At 43.4% G+C, this 18,596-nt stretch overlaps 1 protein-coding gene across 2 annotated transcripts; it reads left to right on the top strand.

Annotated features, from left to right (window-relative positions):
* Positions 1–1,004: 1,004 nt before the first annotated feature.
* On the top strand, positions 1,005–18,195 carry HSF2 (heat shock transcription factor 2). Of its 2 annotated transcripts, XM_075046852.1 has the most exons (13): positions 1,011–1,254; positions 4,780–4,888; positions 5,107–5,234; positions 6,041–6,165; positions 9,791–9,866; positions 11,047–11,108; positions 11,219–11,303; positions 12,182–12,330; positions 13,620–13,889; positions 14,410–14,515; positions 16,102–16,155; positions 16,775–16,859; positions 17,233–18,195. In XM_075046852.1, the coding sequence occupies exons 1-13, from the start codon at positions 1,078–1,080 to the stop codon at positions 17,520–17,522; spliced, it is 1,716 nt and encodes a 571-aa protein (XP_074902953.1). In that variant the 5' UTR covers positions 1,011–1,077; the 3' UTR covers positions 17,523–18,195. The 2 variants fall into 2 exon arrangements, with proteins under 2 accessions (XP_074902954.1, XP_074902953.1); XM_075046853.1 differs by lacking the exon at positions 16,102–16,155 and having other exon boundaries at positions 1,005–1,254.
* The last annotated feature ends 401 nt before the right edge of the window (positions 18,196–18,596 follow it).

The following is an 18,596-nucleotide window of genomic DNA, read 5'->3' on the forward strand; positions in this document are numbered from 1 at the left end:
CTGGATCCCAGTCACAGGCAAGAGCAGGCTGCTGAGAGAGAACTGGCAGCAGAAAGTGACCCTTTCAACTGGCTTTGAAAAACCTGAACAATTTTGTACGTATTTTCATTGAAACTGTCATCAAACTCAGGAACTTGAAAACTCTTTTTTATTACAACCCTGAGAAGCTTGAGGATGACATGAGGCAGCTCTAGCTTTGCCTACGTTGGCAAGTAACTTTCTATTTTGGCAAGCAGTTCGTCGAAGGGAACGGTGCTGAGGCTTTTTGTTGGGTGGTGCTTCAGCTCTAGGCAGTCTGCCTCTCGCTACCGGTTTGACGCTTTCTAAAGGGAAGGCGTCACGTTATCTTTCTTCAGCTGAGGGACTCCCCAAGGAAGCAATGCCGTCCGTAACGTTTCATACAGCCGCCGTTGAGGCAGGCCGTACCGGCGGTGTTAATCCTGTCACGGCTGTAGCGCTGGGCCACGGCGGGGGAGGAGGCTGAGGGACATCTCGGCCGGAGCGGACGCAGTGCCCTGAGCAACGGGCTGGATCCTGGGGTGCGCAGTACCTGCAGTTACGGTCGCCTGCTCCGCCCTGCGTGACTTGTGTGAGGAGGGAGGCGAGCCCTTCCCCGCCGCCCGCCCGCTCCCCTCACCCTCCGCCATCTCCCTCGGCCTCCCGCCACGCGCCCGGCGCCCCGGCGGGAACCGGCGCCCCGCCCCACCCCCTGGCCCCGCCCGCAGGAGAGACTCGCGTCCCTCATTGGCCCTGACCCCTCCACATTTGCATGGGCGGCACCCGCCGCTCGCTCTCTCTCTCCCCAGGCACCGCCCCTGCCGGCCGGGCGGCCTCTCGCGCCGCGCCTGTTGTGACACGTGAGGGCGGCGCACGTGCGGGCGTGCTGTAAAAACGCAGGGCTTGGGCTGGGCGGCGCGCAGGCGCACCCGCGGCGGGCCGCTGCGCATGCGCCTGCGGGGGCGGGACAGAGCAAGGCCGGCCTGCTTCTCCCTCCTCCTCCTCCTCCTCCTCCTCCTCCTCCTCCTCCTCCTCCTCGCGCCCCTCCCCCGGCCAGACGGCGGAGGCTCCCGAGCGACAATGAAGCAGCAGCAGCAGCAACCGCAGCAGCAGCCCCAGCCGCCGCCGCCACCGCAGCAGCAGCCCCCTCAGCCCCAACCGCCGCCTTCCGCCAGCGCGGGGGTCCCGGCGTTCCTCAGCAAGCTGTGGGCGCTGGTGGGCGAAGCCCCCAGTAACCAGCTCATCACCTGGAGCCAGGTGCGAGTGAGGAGGGGAGTGAGGGGCCGGGGGGGGGGGGGGGGGGGCGCGCGCGAGCTCTGCCGCCGCGGTTGAGCCGCCCCGCCCGCGTGCGCGGGGCGGCGGGAGCTGCTGCTCTCCCCCCCCCTTCCCCTCACACAGACAGACAGACGAAAACCGCCTTCCTCAGGGCAGCCGGGGCCTGCTAGGGGAAGAAGGCCGGGAAGGAGGGAGCCGTGGGCCTCGGCTACGCGTGGGGAGAGCGGAAGAACCGGGCCCGGCCCCCTCGGTTCGGTCAGGTTTCCCCTCAGCCGCCCCCCCCCGTCAGGGAGCGGACACCCCCCCCTCCCCTCAGCTACCGGGCCGTCGTAGCTCTACCCGCCCGGGTAAAGGGCTGCTGAGGAAAGGCCGGTTCGTTTATCCGGCCCTCAGCCGCCGCCTGCGTCTCCGGCTGTGGGGAGGTGGGCAGTGCGAGCGGCGGTGGTCGCGTCCCCTGCTGGAGCTCCCGACCGAGCGGGCTGGGGGGTTCCCCGGGAGGCGGGCGTCCCTGAGCCTGGGGGCGGGGGGGAATGTGCTCTGACACGCAGTTTTTATTAAAACCGAAGTATGGGGAACGCAGAGCTGCGGTGGGATATTTTTTTTCCACCGCGGGTCGGCGAGTTCGTAAATAACAGGGCTCGCCTTCGGGGGAACCGGCTGGGGGGGGGGGGCTGCGTGACAGCGTCCTCCTCCGGGGTGTAAAAAGAAGATGGGGGAAGCCGGGGTGTTAGCGTCTGCCGTACGCGAAACAAAGGGGACACCGGTCCGGATGGGGCGGCCTTGAGTGGCGGGGCTGGCCGGGGTCGGGGGGGGGGGCCGGGCTCATGGGCGGGCGGCCACGTGGGGCGACAACTGTCGCGCTCGGGTGGCGTCGTCCCGGGGTGCGGGGGCAGCTGCTGGGGCGGGCACCCCCCCGTGTCCCCATTAACCCCCCCACCCCCGGTGCTGTGCCTCTGGTAACCGAAGTCCTTGTCCTGGGAACTGCCAGTTAAAGGTGTGCAGTGGCCGTGTTGGTTTACATCTACTTTGATTGTTTTTTTAAAAAAAAAAAAAAAGAAAACCGGAGTTGGGTGTCCTTTCATCTTGAATCCTTTATATTAAAATGCACACTGTTGTAGTGAATAATGAAGAAGCGTTATCAGAGGACAAACTTTATAAGTATCTTAAAATACTGGAAGGCAGGAAGTAACCACCTTCTTACAATGTAATGAAGGGCTGGCATGTTTGCTTCAGTAATTGTTGCTCACTCCTGTGATAAATGCAGGGGGTCTTAATAATTTAATTTTTCTCTATATCTTAGATGTTTTAAAAACATATTTTAAAATTCCTGCTCTCAAACTGTATTGGCCTCTTCACGTGGTGTTGAGGTGGCAGCTCTCAGCTGATTCAATTTTAAATGCTCAAGCGATGATAAAATGTCTTCTTAAAGATTTTATTGATAATGAGTTACCAGTAACTTCAGCCAAAACTTCCTGAAGCAGGGAGCAAGTAGATTCGGCAGATTACAGCAGCTTTCCTACTAATTTTTTTAGTTTTTACTTTTTTTGTGGAAGAGAGATATGAAGGGCTATGTGAAGACTCAGATATTATGTTGTCTCGCTTAAGAAGCGCCATTTTTGCCACCTTACACTTTTAATGGAGACTTTCCAAATGCATCGCTTATGTTTATCTCATAAGCACACCAAGGCTATTATTAAGTATCCTTGTATTATTTTCCTAATTAAAAATAAAGGCTAATTGTTTGAGATCCTGCAAGGCTGTTTGTGGAAGGAAGATCCACTGATCACCGCTGATGTTATCAGCATTCAGCAGTTCTTGTGTGGGGGAAGGTATTGGGATCACTTGGTACACAAGGGATGACATCTTTTAAAACTATGCTATGTCAGTATTATGGGGTACAGAAAGCATACCAAGTGTAACAGGAGGAAGAGTACAGTTACTGTAATGTTTCACTTTCCTCCTATACAAATCCATATCCTTACACTGTAAGGATAAACACCATCTGAAACCAGACAGCCAAATTTTGACTCCCTGCATACATACCTCAGTGAAGCCATGGGTACGTGTTGTCTGAGGAAACGCGTACAGGGAGTGCCAAGTGAAGTCCTTGGGAGATTGCTGTATGCTGCAGTCGGTAACGCTAGGACTTGAAAACGGTATTTAGCTATGTAGTAATGCTCCAGTGAGTTCAGGTCAGGCCTTATCATCTGTACAGCTTTGCTGTAAACGACTGGCAGAGCAACAAGAACTAGTAGATGTGTTTCCCAGATTTTTCTGCGCTAGGCCTGAACAATGTCAAAGTGACAATAAAGTGAGGCGCTGCATGAAAGCTGTCTGTTGGTGTCACAGGTCACTGTAGTGCTGCTTGTTTGAGTACCTTCAGCTGGTGAGTTTCATTAATGCATTGTCTACAATGATCTGTTCCTGCCCTTTCCTTTGCTTTCCCTTTCCCTTCCACTGACTGATTCTCAACAAGAGGTAGGTAGGCATTGCTGGGAAGTTTTCATCTTCTACCCTTCTCTCAGTCTTAAGCTCTTTAACTCTTCCACTGGCGAGCCATTTATAAACCCTGTTTCTGACAATCCTTGCTAGTTTGTCAGAAACAGGTTCTTGGGCAAGGATCTTCACGTGGTCTCATGGTTGGTTCTTCAGGCTTCTTGGGATCATAGAACTGCTGGCATTTGGGGGTAAGAAATAAACGTGACTTGTTGAACTAAAGGGCTTCTAAGAAGATGCAGTATCAGTGTTGACATTTGTCAAAGATGATAGGCTTCTCATTAAATACAGTGTGAGAGTACTGTGGATGTACAGACAAAACCTAAACCATTTTGAAGTAGCTAATTTGGATTCTGCCAATTGCTTGTCCTTTAGTTAATGGAGCACAGTCACTGAAGAACAAAGAGCTGAGCCTTCTATTTTAGTCAAAGCCTCTGGATGAAATAGAAGATCAGTCCTCCCTCACAACTGGCGTCCCAGGAGGAGGATGTTGCCTTGGGTGGTTACCTTTTTGGTAACTCCAAAACCCAGTGGACACCCTCAGCTCTTTGACAGCTCCATCTGCTCTACAAGTTCTATCAAACTAATCATGCTTTTATACTGGAAGGCAGAAGGGGCTCTCAGCTGGTTGTTGGGTTTATTTCCCTTGCAGAGTCTCTTTCTTTGTTAGCTTCCTTTCCAATACTTTGAAGCTACATAGGAAATCAATAGTATTGTCCTGTAGTGAAACTGTGGTAATTGTTGTTGTTAAACAATTCATTTCTTGAGGAAGCACTGAGTAACCATAGAGGTGTTGCCCTTCAGATATGGATAGCGATGTAAATTGATGATACTCTGTTGCTTTGCGACCGTGGGGCTTGTACACTTTTTGTTGTGGAAAATTGTAGGCAAGCAGATCGGTTACATACTGCATGCACAAAGGAAACATTCCTATCTGGTGATTAATTCTAAAAGCCCAGCGTGTTTCCTACAATGGTCTTTAAGTAGCTTAATTTGTCTCTTTCATTTTAGAATGGCCAGAGTTTCTTGGTGTTGGATGAACAGAGATTCGCAAAAGAGATTCTTCCCAAGTATTTCAAGCACAACAACATGGCAAGCTTTGTCAGACAGTTAAACATGTGTAAGTTCTTGGGTTTTTGCTTTCTGACATAGTTCTAGATCCTGTACATGTTTAGTTATAGACAATTTCCATTGAGCAGTGGTCCTGTGTTCTCTGCAACTAGGATACTTTCTCATCCTCAAAACTGGTAACAGGATAGTTGGAACAGCATAGCTTGAATTTCTTAATGTGGGTTTTGAGAGTTTGGTGGTTGTTTTTTTTTTCTTTTTTTTTTAAAGATGGCTTCCGTAAAGTTGTTCATGTTGAATCTGGGATTGTCAAACTGGAGCGAGATGGTCCCGTAGAGTTTCAGCACCCCTATTTTAAGCAGGGCCGGGAGGACTTGTTGGAACACATTAAAAGGAAGGTTAGTGAAAACTCAGTATGTGGAAAACCTGTACTAGTAAGTATGAATGAATAGCAAAGTTCATGTCAAGTTTAATTGCAGGATTGCAAGTGCAAGTAAGTTTGGAGTTTGGGGAAGCAAACTGCACTGCTCTTGTATATATCTTGACTTGTTTAAAGATATTTTGGGGGATTTGACTAGGCTCCTTTATCTAACCTGCTTTGCTGGTATAGTAAGTTTCACAGGTGGCAAAAATGAGCGAGTTATGCAAATATGACACTTTGCAAATGGGTACTAGAAGAAGTGCAGAGTGTGCTTTGACTTTACCATCAGCAATATAACAGTCTGCTTGGTTTATGTAGCTTGTATCGGAAGAAAGCTACTGTAAGCATTAAACTTTCCACCAAAGAGAACAGGCGGCAAACCTATAAACGTGTTTGTTATGCCGCTAAATGTGATTCTGAAATGTGCTATGCTGTTACTGTGAGTCAGGTGAATACAGATATTGAATAGAAATGTGGCAAATTAAACTGGTGAGAGGGATGTACTTAATAACATTGGGTTACTGTGAAGCAGTGATGAAGTAGAGCACTTAGGAGAATGCCTGAAGAATATGAATGTACACAAATGTTTCTAACAACTAAAGCTTATGTGATAACAGCTGTAAGAGGAAATTTCTATGTGTTTTTTATTCGATGCTTGGTTTATTATTAGCTTAAAGGCATAGTTTGTCAGCACTAGAAGAAAATACACTTGATCACCAAAAGAAAATAATAGTTAACAATGAGTAAAGGAAAGTGTTGTTTCTGGATTCTAATCTTTTAAAGGTTTCTTCTTCAAGACCTGAAGAAAACAAGATACGTCAGGAAGATATCTCCAAAATAATAAGTAGTGCTCAAAAGGTGCAAATTAAGCAAGAGACTATTGAATCTCGATTGTCTGCTTTGAAGAGGTAAGTTGCTCCATCAGCACCTGATCCCTAAAACTGAGTAATTCTGATAATAGTTATTGGACAAAGACCTAATTTTAGGTGTCTCTTGATTTCCTATTGCCTAACTTGAAATACTGCTTTAGGAAAATAAATTTCAATAAAAGAATTACATTAAGAATTGAATATTCTGATATGGCTAAAAATAATAGGCAATGTTGGTGTTTGAAGAACTGTCTTGTAGTGGGCAATTAAATAACACCTTTAATAATAGTTCCAAGACACTGCTGAGGCTGAATATTCAACTCGGCTCTTAGCATAAAGTATGCTGGTTTACGTCTTCAAGTTTGACGTAGTTACTGCATTTAGTTTGAGGCGGAGTTTGGTTTGTGCAAATTGCTTATAATACTTTCTTACTACAATTAATGTCTGTGCTCATTGCTTTTTATTTTCCTGTTGTTGTCGTCTTCATTTCCCTACTGCTAAAAATTGCAGAAGAGCTAATGCCTATGAAAATCTGTTTAGAAATCTAATTTGGAAATTCCTTAGTTTCCTCGGTGACAGAGGTACAGCATCTAAAATCCAAATGTAAATAGAATATTTTTAGAATTGCATTATTACCTAGTTAGTAATTATGATTTATTCTCAACAATGAGAGATGTGTTTCACTAATTACTGAATCCTTTAGAGTATGTAGATATAGACAGGATATATAAGCATAAGCTCATGCACTGTAAGTCATAGCACCTCAGCAGTAACTCTGTCTCAGGACTCCTTATGTTGAGAATGTACCTCTGTGGCAGAGGCCACTGATTAGTTCAAGTTTTAAGAAGCAAATGCTGTCATTTCTAGTCTTTGGTTCTAGTTACTTGAGTGGTAGAACATTCAGAGGCAAACTCACTTTGTCTAATAAGAAGAGTCTTAATTAGAATCTAGCCAGTCTAGAGTGAAGATGTTCATATTCACTTTTTTCAAATCGTAGACGAATTTGGGTTGGAAAGAACCTCAGAACACTGTCAGGTCTAAACCCCTGCCTGGAGCAGGGCTGGCTTTGGCTGAAAGGATGTCTAGTTGCTAATGACCTGACAGTTCGTAGAGATGAGAAGATAGAATGGTTGGTCTTTGACATCCATATTGTTGTCACATGAGTTTAAAATGATTAAGGTAGAAACTGGAGCTAAATCTGAAGACCTAGTCTTACAAAACACGTTAATAAAGCTGGTGAGAGAATTGAGAAAGTTCAGAATCTCTGATCTCAGTTGTTAAATTTGTGATGGAACTGTACTCTTAAATTGTGTGTGGGACATAGAAGCATTTGAGGAGTAAGTAACAAGCTTCATCACACTGCATATAAACAGCTGTTTCTGAAAGCTTAGCTTAAGGTTTCGTAAAAACTCAAACACCAGTGAAAATATAAAGAAAGGCTTGTGGGTCAAGACACGGACAGGGAGGGATCAGTCACCACTTATGGTCACAGGCAAAAAACAGAGTTAACCGGGGCGGCGGGGGGGGGTGGGGTGTCAATTTAACTTACTACCAATCAGATCAAAACAAGAATACTGAGAAGTAAAAACCAAACCTTAGAACCCCTTTCCCCACCCCTGTGTTCTTCCTGGGCTTAACTTTACTCCCAAATTCTCTACCTACCCTCCCCCAGTGGCGCAGGGGGACAGTGAATGGGGGCTGGGGTTAGTTCGTCACACCTTGTCTCTGCCGCTCCTTCCTCCTCAGGGGGAGGAATCCTCACTATTCCCCTGCTCCACTGTGGGGTCCCTCCCATGGGAGACAGCCCTTCACAAACTTCTCCAACGTGAGTCCTTCCCACGGGCTGCAGTCCTTCAGGCACAGACTGCTCCAGTGCAGGCTTTCCCATGGAGTCACTGCCATCCTGGGGGGCCTCTGCTCCCCTCCATGGGCTGGGGGGGACAGCCTGCGTCTCACCACGAGCTGTGGGGACATCCCCTCCTGCCTTCTTCACTGACCTCAGTATCTGCAGAGGGGTTCCTCTCACATTCCAATCCCCCAACTCACTGCAGGTTCCCCTTCTTAAATCTGTTCTCCCAGAGGCGCTACCGCCATCGCTGAGGGGCTCAGCCTGGGCCAGAGGCGGGTCCGGCTTGGAGCCGAGGAAGCTTCGAGCAGCTTCTCACAGGAGCCAGCCCTGCAGCCCCTGCCCCGCGACCAAAACCCCGCCACACAAACCCAGAACAGTTATCTACCTCTTAATATGCTTTATGATGTTGGAAACAACGAGGTTCATGGATATGGTAGCAACGGCCACTTTACAGCAGTTTTTATACTGTCTCAGTAACTGAACTTCTGTGAGTACCAGAACAACCAGGGTTTGTAGAACGTCAGTGTTTCATGAAAGCTGCCATCTCTGCTGTGCTCCTATTTTTTAGCACCTAACATTAGCTCCCTTTACTGGAACTAATAGAGGCAACTGTTAGGTTGACCTACAGCTGCATGTGTGACTTGAGAGCTTGTTCTGTAAAGATGCTTTCAAGATGGATGTACTGTTGCTGACAGGTGGCTTGCATCTAGCAAGAGGTGTGTGAGGGAGGACAAACAGGCTTGATATAAATGAACAGTTCTGTTTTTTAGTGGTGAGAGGAAACTACATCTTATGCTGTTTGGTCCTTTGCTGCTACCAGAAACCAGTTGTATCCTTGATTTTTTTTTTTTATTTATTTAATTCCTTAGGATTTAATTACTAGAAGGAGGAGGAGAAGGTAACTTTGTTATAGGAAAGGAAATAAAACAGTTCATTTTTAAATGCTGAATGTATGTGCAATAAGTATGGCCAAATTTGATTCTGTTTTTTGTTTTGTTATTTTTTTAAGGGGGCGGGAAATTCTCTGCAGGCTATTTGTTGTGTTTGGGTCTCCATTTTGTGATTATTTGCCAAGGCTGCTAAATGTGTGACTTTTTTTTCTCTCTCCCCCAGCCCCCCAGTCTAAAAACACATTTCAAAGAGCTTTAATGAAGCCAACTAATCTTTAACAAAAGTGATTAATTGTCGTGGTTTAACCCCAGCCAGCAACTAAGCACCACGCAGCTGCTCACTCGCTCCTCCCCCCTCCCAGTGGGATGGCAAAGAGAATTGAAAAAAAGAAGTAAAATTCATGGGTTGACATAAGAACAGTTTAGTAACTAAAGTAAAATAAAATAATACAATAATAATAATTGTAATGAAAAGGAATAAATAAAAAACAAAAGATGTCTTTTCTTGGATGTTAAGTGATACACAGTGCAATTACTCACCACCTGCTGACCGATGCCTGAGCAGCGATCCGCCCCTCCCGGCCAACTCCCCCCAGTGTATATACTGAGCGTGACTCCTATGGTATGGAATATCCCTTTGGCTAGTTCAGGTCAGTGATCCTGGCCATGTTCCCTTCCAGCTTCCTGTGCACCTGCTTGCTGGCAGAGCATGGGAAACTGGAAAATCCTCAACTTAGGATAAGCACTACTTAGCAACCACTAAAACATCAGTGTGTTATCAACATTGTTCTCACACTATATCCAAAACCCACTGTACCAGTTACTAAAAAGAAAATTAACTGTATCTCAGCCGAAACCAGGACATTAATGTATGTATTTTAAAACTTAGTTTTAGTTTGACTTTTAAATCATCCTTTTCAAACAGGGAGAATGAATCCCTTTGGAGGGAAGTGGCAGAACTGAGAGCAAAACACTTGCAACAACAGCAAGTTATTCGGAAGGTAAGGCTTCATTCAAGTGTCTTATGTGAATGAGTGAGTGAGTGCTTATGAATGAGGACTACTGTGCCACATGTTACCTTGCTTTGTCCTCACTTTTTTTTTTTGTACTATGCGAATTGTCTTCTTAATAGAAAAAACAACAGGGTGGTGTATGGTGAATAAATCTTTGTGAAACAAACATTCAGTGTATTTCACCACATAAGCAGAAGATAAGGCCAAACTCTTGTAAACATTTTCAAAGAAAGAGGTTCAAGAACATTGTACATCATTCATTAAGGTACCCTTAAAATGGTCCATCCATTTTTTATTACTTCAGGAACCAGATGACTAATACTCTGTATTGGATGATCTCAGGAGAAACTCTTTCTCACTGCAAGAAGTACAAAGTTCTGTATTGGAAATTCACTACTGTCCCACTTAACTGACCCACTGACTATATTTCTGAAGTTATCGGAAGGATAGATTATTGACTGGAACCCACTGACAATATGTTAACTTAGCTTGGTTTAACAGCTAGATTTATGATCTACCAAAACTGATGTAAATGCAAAGAGTTTACAGAGTTTATTTTTTTATGTATCAGAAATAGCAACACTGAAAGCAGCCTTGTAGCAGAGACTCTTACTGGTTGGGTTTTTTTCAGTTTGTTCAAGGCAGATACATTTACTCCTTAAATTAAAACTATAACGGAAGAAAGTCCAACATTTCAAAAGGAAAGGCAGCTGATGAATACTGTTAAATGTACATGTCATTTTTTCCTGAAACTGTCAAAAATATCTTTCACCAAAACCAGTATTTACAGGTACAGGTTATGTACAGAGTCGACATCCCTGTGTGCCTTCTGTTATAGCTTATTAGAATTCTTGTAATAGTTTGAGTTACTGGATGTTTTTCTGTGTACTGTATGATATAGTGTAAAAGTCTACTCTTACTGCCAGCTATGTGAAAAACCTTTCCTAGACAACTGAATAGCTATTCTTTTTAAATATTACCAGCAGTGTTTTCTATTCTACCATGATTTTCTGAACAATTCTATGTGAGAGTTACTATGCAAAAATAAGTGTTCTGCTGTTTACGTGTAGATTTTATTATTGAAGTCTTCTGCTACAAGGTATCTTGGTAGTCTGAGAGAAACAGTTATGGAGTAGAGCGACTAACAATAGTGTTCTTTTCCTTATAGATTGTACAATTTATCGTTACCTTGGTGCAGAATAACCAGCTAGTGAGCCTAAAACGCAAGAGGTAAATATGGCCTTGAAGACTTGCTGGCCAGTCAATATACTGACATGTTTTGTTGTCTAAAACCAAAGAATTAGTTTTGAGATGGCTTTCTTCCTTTATTTCTGATTTAGGCCTCTACTTCTGAACACTAATGGACCTCCAAAGTCGAATGTATTTCAACAAATTGTGAAAGAACCAGCTGACAGTAACCACCATGTAAGTCTTCTGTTATGTGTACTCTTTTATGATGAAGGAAGGAGTAGAGGGGGGCAGACAGATCAAGTAGCTTGTCATATGGGGAATAAAACACAGCTGTGTACGTAGAGCTATTAACTTTTAGAAGTGATACGCCATGTTGTGTTTCCTTCAGAAGACAAGTGTGTTGATTGATAATCACCATTCACTTTTCAATATAAGCATGTATAAGCCAGTTACCAGTGTATTAAATACAGCTTGATGTGATCCTACTGAAAGCAGTTTGCTTTTAATAGCAGTGCTGTTAGAAATAGCACGTGAATGTTGTGTTATCTCTAGGAGTTAGGCACCCCTAGCCCCATACAGGGACAAGCACCCAGCGTGCTGCTCTGCAAGGCACCGTCCAACCCAGCAAAATCATGTCAAGTTGCTGTGCTGTTTGAATGTGTTATGCCACTGAAAGTTATTTTCTGCTGTCCAAGTAATGGTTGGTGGGGAAATCATTAGAATGAGTGCTGTAACATGGTACTAGAATTAATAGCTTTATAACAAAGTACTATTTAAACAGCAGTCACTCTTTTACTATTTTTAGTTCTTGTGTAGTCCTTTTGTCACAGCTTTTTTGTTGATTTTGCTGACAGTGCTAGTATATTTTTATTTCTATGCCTGTAGTATTTGCCAAACATTTTTTTCTGTAGCTGCTCTTCTCCAGCTTGTTCATTTATTTGTACGTTTTTTCTATTAAAAGTAGATCAATACAAACAGCTTGTAATCTCTGAGGTGTAGGAAGGCTCTTGCACCTCTCTAGAATTGAAGCATTATAAGATACAATGATAATGGTCAGAATGCTGAAGCTCCTTGTCCTTCTGTCCCCTGACTCTTTTTAAAATAATTCTCAGGTACCTCTCAACAGAAATGAGGGCTTAAAACAAAGGGAACAGATTTCAGATGACATCATTATTTATGATGTCACTGAGGATGTGGGTGATGAAGAAAATCTTCCCATTACACCAGAAGCAAATGAAGATACCACTTCAGATTCTTCCAAGTAAGAAGTCTCTAGAAGTCTATGTAGATAATTGGCTTTCAGTGTTGTATAATATGCAATAATTCAGATGTCTTAGATAATTTTTTTTAATGAAGTGGTCAGAATTATTCAGTACTCCTGCACATATAGAAGCTTCATCTGTGAATTCACACTAGGTTCTGATTTATTGACCTCTGGATTTGTTCCAAATAATTAAATGGCTGTTGGAGTTTTAGTATGCTGAGGATAGAAACTAGGGAGAAGTACTCAGTATTATTGCACTCTTGTTAAATACACTATTTGTCCAAAGACAGAGTAAGTGATGTCATCTTACTTTAGGTTATAAATACAGACAGGAATGACTTCCCTTGTTTTTACAGATTTTTATGGAGAATAATTTGCATGTGGTGTTTGTTGAATGTTGGTGTGGTCTTTGAACTTTAAGCCAGTTAATTTCGGTGGATTTTTTTTCAGTCCCAAGTGTTTTGTGACTATGTTCCTTCCTGTCTGTACTATAGAAGTAGTTCATCTTTCAGCCCTGAGCAGTTGAAACTTGGTCCAGGGATTGAGATGCAACTCTCTTCCTGAGTTGCATTGCATTGATAGGGCCTGTATTATGCCTCAAGGAATAAAACATAGATATTTCTAGCTTATACTTGAACTAGTACCATTGTTCTTGTTCAGCTGAATGCTTGGGAATGCATTCTCTGATAGAAAAGCTTTATGAAGATAAGGCTGTGATAGAGAGGCAGCACAACTAACAGCTATTAAGGGTTAAGAAAACCAGAATATGGATGAAATCAAATTATTTGAGACCCTTTCTTGGTTTTTAGGTTGCCTTCCTGGTATACATAACAAAGTTAAATAACTACAACACTGTCAATGGAGATAGTTTGTTATGAATGCTCCAGAGTTGATTCTGTTCAACAGGAAAAATGCAAAATGTATATTGTCTGTCTAGTTTGATGACATCCTATGCTTTGGTCCACTTTGTACATACTTTACATTTATATGCGAGCTTTTAGTTGTTCTAATGCAAGAAATATCAGTGTTCACATATCTTTTTAGTTGTTGTTATTGTGGTCTAGCACAACAGCGTCTGCTAGCTGAGCTGCATTAACTGTATTGAGCATTGCAGCACCATATCAATGGAAAATAAAACATTTAGAGTATCTTGCTGTGTTTTATATCAAAAAGCAGTAGGAAAGTTTATAGTAGCTTGGCTAAAATGAGAAGTAACTAAACCTGTGGAATAGTACCAGTTCAAATGAGTGTATGAAATGCTGTAATTCATTTGTCTCCTATTAAAGCTGTAGCCATTCTCCTGATATTGTAATTGTGGAAGATGATAACGAAGAAGAATATGCCCCTGTAATTCAAGGGGATAAAATCACAGAATCAGTTGCTGTCCCAGTTGGTGATCCCATCGGCCCTGTCGGTGACAGTACAAGCCCACTAATGTCAAGTGCTGTACAGCTGAATAACCAGTCCACTTTGACTGCAGAAGATCCGGTCTCAATGATGGATTCCATACTCAATGAGAATGGAGTAATTTCACAGAATATAAATCTTCTTGGAAAGTGAGTAGCCCGGTCTTTTGGTTTTTTTTCAAGTATTGGAAGTGATTGTTTGACTGAAGTAAAAAGAACTGAATAATAGTTTCTATTGAGAACTTTAAATTTATAGGTCACCTTTATTCTAGCCAATTTCTAAAGAGCCTTCTATTTTAAGCTTGGCCTCTGATTTTTTTCACTGTGAAGCAAGTGAGTCAGGGTGCATAATCTGACAGTGTAATATTGTGGATATCATTGTTTAAGCTGTCAGGATTTATCTGTGTAGCTCCTGCAGGTGGATGAGGCTCATTAGGGTTCTCTGGATGCAAGAATCGCATCTCTGCTGATGTCGTGTCATAGTGTTACGTTGATGTGATATCTGTTTTGGAGCATTTTTTTCCAGAGGTTGTTTCTAATGAAAAACTTAGTTCATTCTCGTTCTGGGGAAGATTTTTAGATGCACGTAGTACATCTGCATAGAGTTTAATTGTGGATTTCTCCACCTTTTGTTAAGGGATACAGTAATAAAATACTGTTTGTCTTCTAGGGTTGAACTTCTGGATTATCTTGACAGTATTGACTGCAGTTTAGAGGACTTCCAAGCTATGTTATCAGGACGGCAGTTCAGCATAGATCCAGATCTCCTGGTCGATGTAATTTTCACTGTTTATTTTAAGTATTTTTGGTAATACGCTACAGAAGATATTTGTGTGGGTTGTTACTGTTTAAAATAGACTTAAAACACAACAGACTTTTTTTTTCTTTCTTTCCTTTAAAAAAGGAAAGTTATTAATATTTGTGAATGTTTTTCTGGGGCACTGGTATAATTCTCAGTGCTACACCACTGCTCAAGCGAATGCTTAAGTTGTTGATTGAAGAATGGCTTTCTTAATGAAATAATGCTTATATTTGTTGTTACGTGAACTCAGACACCAATTAGATTAATACTGTTTTTTTCTAATAGCCCAGCACGTCATCTGTGGTCATCTCAATGAACTGGGGTTAAAAAGGTTCTTGGCATTTATTTTACAGGTTTCCCTGACATTTCAGGTTATTTCTTAAGATCATGTGTATTTTCTCAATTTCTCTTCAGATCTATGTCAAGTAGAGTGGTCTAGGTTGGAAGGTCATCTAGTCCAGCCCCTTGGTCAAAGCAGGGCCAGCTTGAAAGTTGGATCATGTTGCTTGGGACCTTGTTGACTCAAATTCTGAAATCTCCAAAGATGGGGGATTCCACAGCCTTTCGGGTGCCTGTTCCAGTGCTTGACTCTTCTTTGTTAAGAATTCCCTTATGTCAGTCACAGTTTTCCTGCTGCAGCTTGTAGCTCTTGCCTCTTGTCCTTTGTCCACCTCTGTGGCATTTGCCTTCTCCGCAACAACACCTCTTTAGAAGCAGTGGAAGAGTGCAGTTATCCTCCCTTGTCTGCCCTCTCCAGACGAGACTAGCCAAGCTCCCTCAGCCTCTTGTACGTCCTAAGCCCCCAAACGTCTGTGGCCCTCCAGACACCCTCTAGTTTGAACAGTCTCATGCTGGGAAGCCTAAAACTGGACACTTTTCCCCAGGTGGCCTCAGGTGCTGTGTGGAGAAACGATCGCTTCCAGTGACCTCCTGGCTGTACTTTGCCCGTAGCAGAGCGTGCCTCCCTGTAGCAAGGCCATGCTGCTGGCTGGTGGTAGAGTGTTGTCTACCGCGACTCCCAGGTTCCTCTCTGAGGAGCTGCTCCCTGTCCGTGCGTTCCCTAACCTGGGCCAATGCGTGAGGTTATTGTGTCCTAAATGCGTGTGGCTGTTGAACTGGACGGAGTGCCAGTCGGCCTCTTCCACCTTGCTGAGATCCCTCTTAACAGCAGCTCTGCTCTCCCACGTGCTGATGACTCCTTCCAGTTTGGTGTCACTTGCAAACCTGATGGGGTGTGTTCTTCCTTACTGTACCCGGAATTCTCTGTGCAGCAACGTAAGAAGGAATCATTTTAAGACTGCAGCAAACCGTGTTAGTCTTAAGTTAGACGTAATGCAATTGTTTCCTTTGTGACCGAGGTTTGTGGAATTCCAAACCTTTACGCTCCAAAGCTAGGTTTTCTTTGCAGAATGGTAACTACCTGTCAATAAACTCTAATCCTGATAGAGGGTGAAAACATGGAAGTACAGGGATAATTCTCTCACAGGCAGATGTGATGTTCTGGTATTCTTAATAGCAACATCGAGATACCTAAAACTTGATGTGTTTTGTCTTATTCAGCTTTTTACAAGCTCCGTGCAGATGAATCCCACAGATCATATCACTAATACCAAAGTAAGTCTTAAATCCATTGCTCAATGTACACAGTAGTGAGAGATGCAAACTTTATTCATCCTTTACTGTTTTCTTTTCTGGTGTAATAGCACTTTTTTCATGCTCTGGCTTTGAAGACTTCCATGAGAATAGAAAGGCTGCAGCTGAATTCGTCCTGTTTGTTAGGTTTTAAACAGAAAAGGGAAAAGCACGCTAATTAATTATGTCCTTTAAAACTCATATTACATTAAGGCCGATACCTGTATATTGTACCAGTCTCTTGACTTTTGTGTCCCCTAAGATTTTAGTACTTGCAAACATGGTGCACACATTGTCAGAATGGTTTCATCTGTATTGTCTGGTGAGAAAAGAAGCACAAGAATAAGCAGCAGAGCAAAGATCTAGCACTTTGAACTTGTCCTGTTCATTCATGAGCACTGCATTTGGTTCTTGCTTGAGTCAGCCTGTGTTTCCATTTCATGTTTTCTCAGCCAAGGTCTGTTAGTGTGGGTAACTGATACCACTGCATCCCTTCACAAATAAAAATTTGATTATTTTTTTTTAATAGTTGGTCAGCTGTGTTCTGGTGGCATTGGAAAAGGCTTTAAGCATGTGTTTAAGATTTTGCTTTTGTTTCCAGATGGAGACAAAGGGAATAGAAACTACCAAGAATAATGCTGGTCCAGCGGCTTCACAGGAAACACAAGTTTTTAAGCCCAAATCAGGTTAGTTGTAGTGCTTTGTTGAAACAGTTTAACAAGCCTTGTTCTATAAACCATCTTAGTTATTTGCTCTTTGTCTGGTTTTGTGTCAAGCTAATAAGTAAATAACAAAAGAAAATACTTGACTGCGTTTGCTTTCAGGTTTTTGGCACTGCACCAGGTGCAGAGAAACTGATGTTTTTGCAGGAGAATCTGAACAAACAATGTTACGCGTGAACGTAACAGTTCTTCAATCACTCATTTAAAACAAACAGCTATAATGTTTTTTTTATTAACTATTCTTTAAATAAATTCTGTGGGTTGGATTGTATTTTTTCCGTCTGCATGTAGGAAGGCCTGAGAACTGATGATGTTCTGGGAATTTTTTTCCCCCTAGATAAGCAGCTCATCCAGTACACTGCGTTTCCACTCCTTGCATTCCTCGATGGGAACCCAGGCTCCATCCTCGAGAGCGGGAGCTTCGTGGCTGAAACTCCTTCCTCCGTTGACAAACCCCTGGAAGTGGACGAGCTCCTGGAGAGCAGCCTGGATCCCGAGCCCACCCAGAGCAAGCTGGTGCGGCTGGAGCCGCTGACAGAGGCGGAAGCGAGCGAAGCCACGCTGTTCTATCTATGTGAACTTGCCCCGGCACCCATGGACACAGACATGCCGTTCTTGGATAACTAACATAACGGGGACTCTGTATATAGTCATGAAGATGAACTATTTATTTAGAATATTGTTTGGTATATGAGTTTTTTGTAAATCACTGTTTTACGTAACCAGATAATGTGGAATCTAAAATACCTTTCCTATGCTACTCCCTACAAGCAGTCGTTCTAACTGCGTGGTGAGACAAGCTGTTAGGCAGGGTGGGCAATACCGAGTGGGACTGTTCGTGTAACAGTTACTGCTGTCAGATACTTGGTATTACACATATCCCTACATACCCCAGGTAACGGAACACTTGTTAATAGTAAGCTCTGATTTATGATTTCTTATACTTCTGGTCTTACATATGATGACGTAAACTAGTAGTGTATGGTTAGGGAGCACTGACTTTCTGTATCTTGGGTTTTTTCTATTTTTTACAACATTTTGTTTAACAAACATGAGGCTTTTTTGGGGTGGGGGGGACCAGGACCTGATGTAGGCTTTTTTTTTCCCTGCTTGAACTGGGAACAAAGTGCCTGTACCTTGCTCAATCTTGGTTCTGCCTTACTTTCACTTCAGTGGAAGTGCTCACACATAGCACAAACTTGGGGAAAAAAGTTCTTTACAGCCACCAGGCCCCTCGACTGCATGAGTGCTTTTAACTTGGACCATCTACTCTGATAAAATAAATGTTACTTAAGTGTGATACTTGTTAAGAGTTGTCCCTTATTCCCTGTGCCAGGTGGGCAAGGATCCAACAGCCTGTATTTTTCATGCCTGAGTAGCTGCGCAAGCAGGTCTGCTTCTAGGCATGTTTATTGCAAACTAGTTTGGAGGTAATGAAACTTGAAGGTTTATTTATAAGCCTCCAAAACAAGTGGCTGGTGCAGCAAACTGTGTTTTCCTTTAATAGCACACAAGGGAATATCTAACTTCTCCTTTGTTTTCTTACTGAAAACTGTGGCAGATGCCTGTAGCTTTCCTTCCCCTGGCTGAGCTCTGCCCCTACTCAAAAGGTGCCTTTCTATTGTTTTTACTGAAGTCTTCCCCATTTATTCAGGTGAACATGCTGTTGCTGTAGCAGGGAGGTTACTGCCACACCAGGTG

The sequence above is a fragment of the Buteo buteo genome, chromosome 15 (assembly GCF_964188355.1).
Source record: "Buteo buteo chromosome 15, bButBut1.hap1.1, whole genome shotgun sequence".
Classification (NCBI taxonomy): domain Eukaryota; kingdom Metazoa; phylum Chordata; class Aves; order Accipitriformes; family Accipitridae; genus Buteo; species Buteo buteo.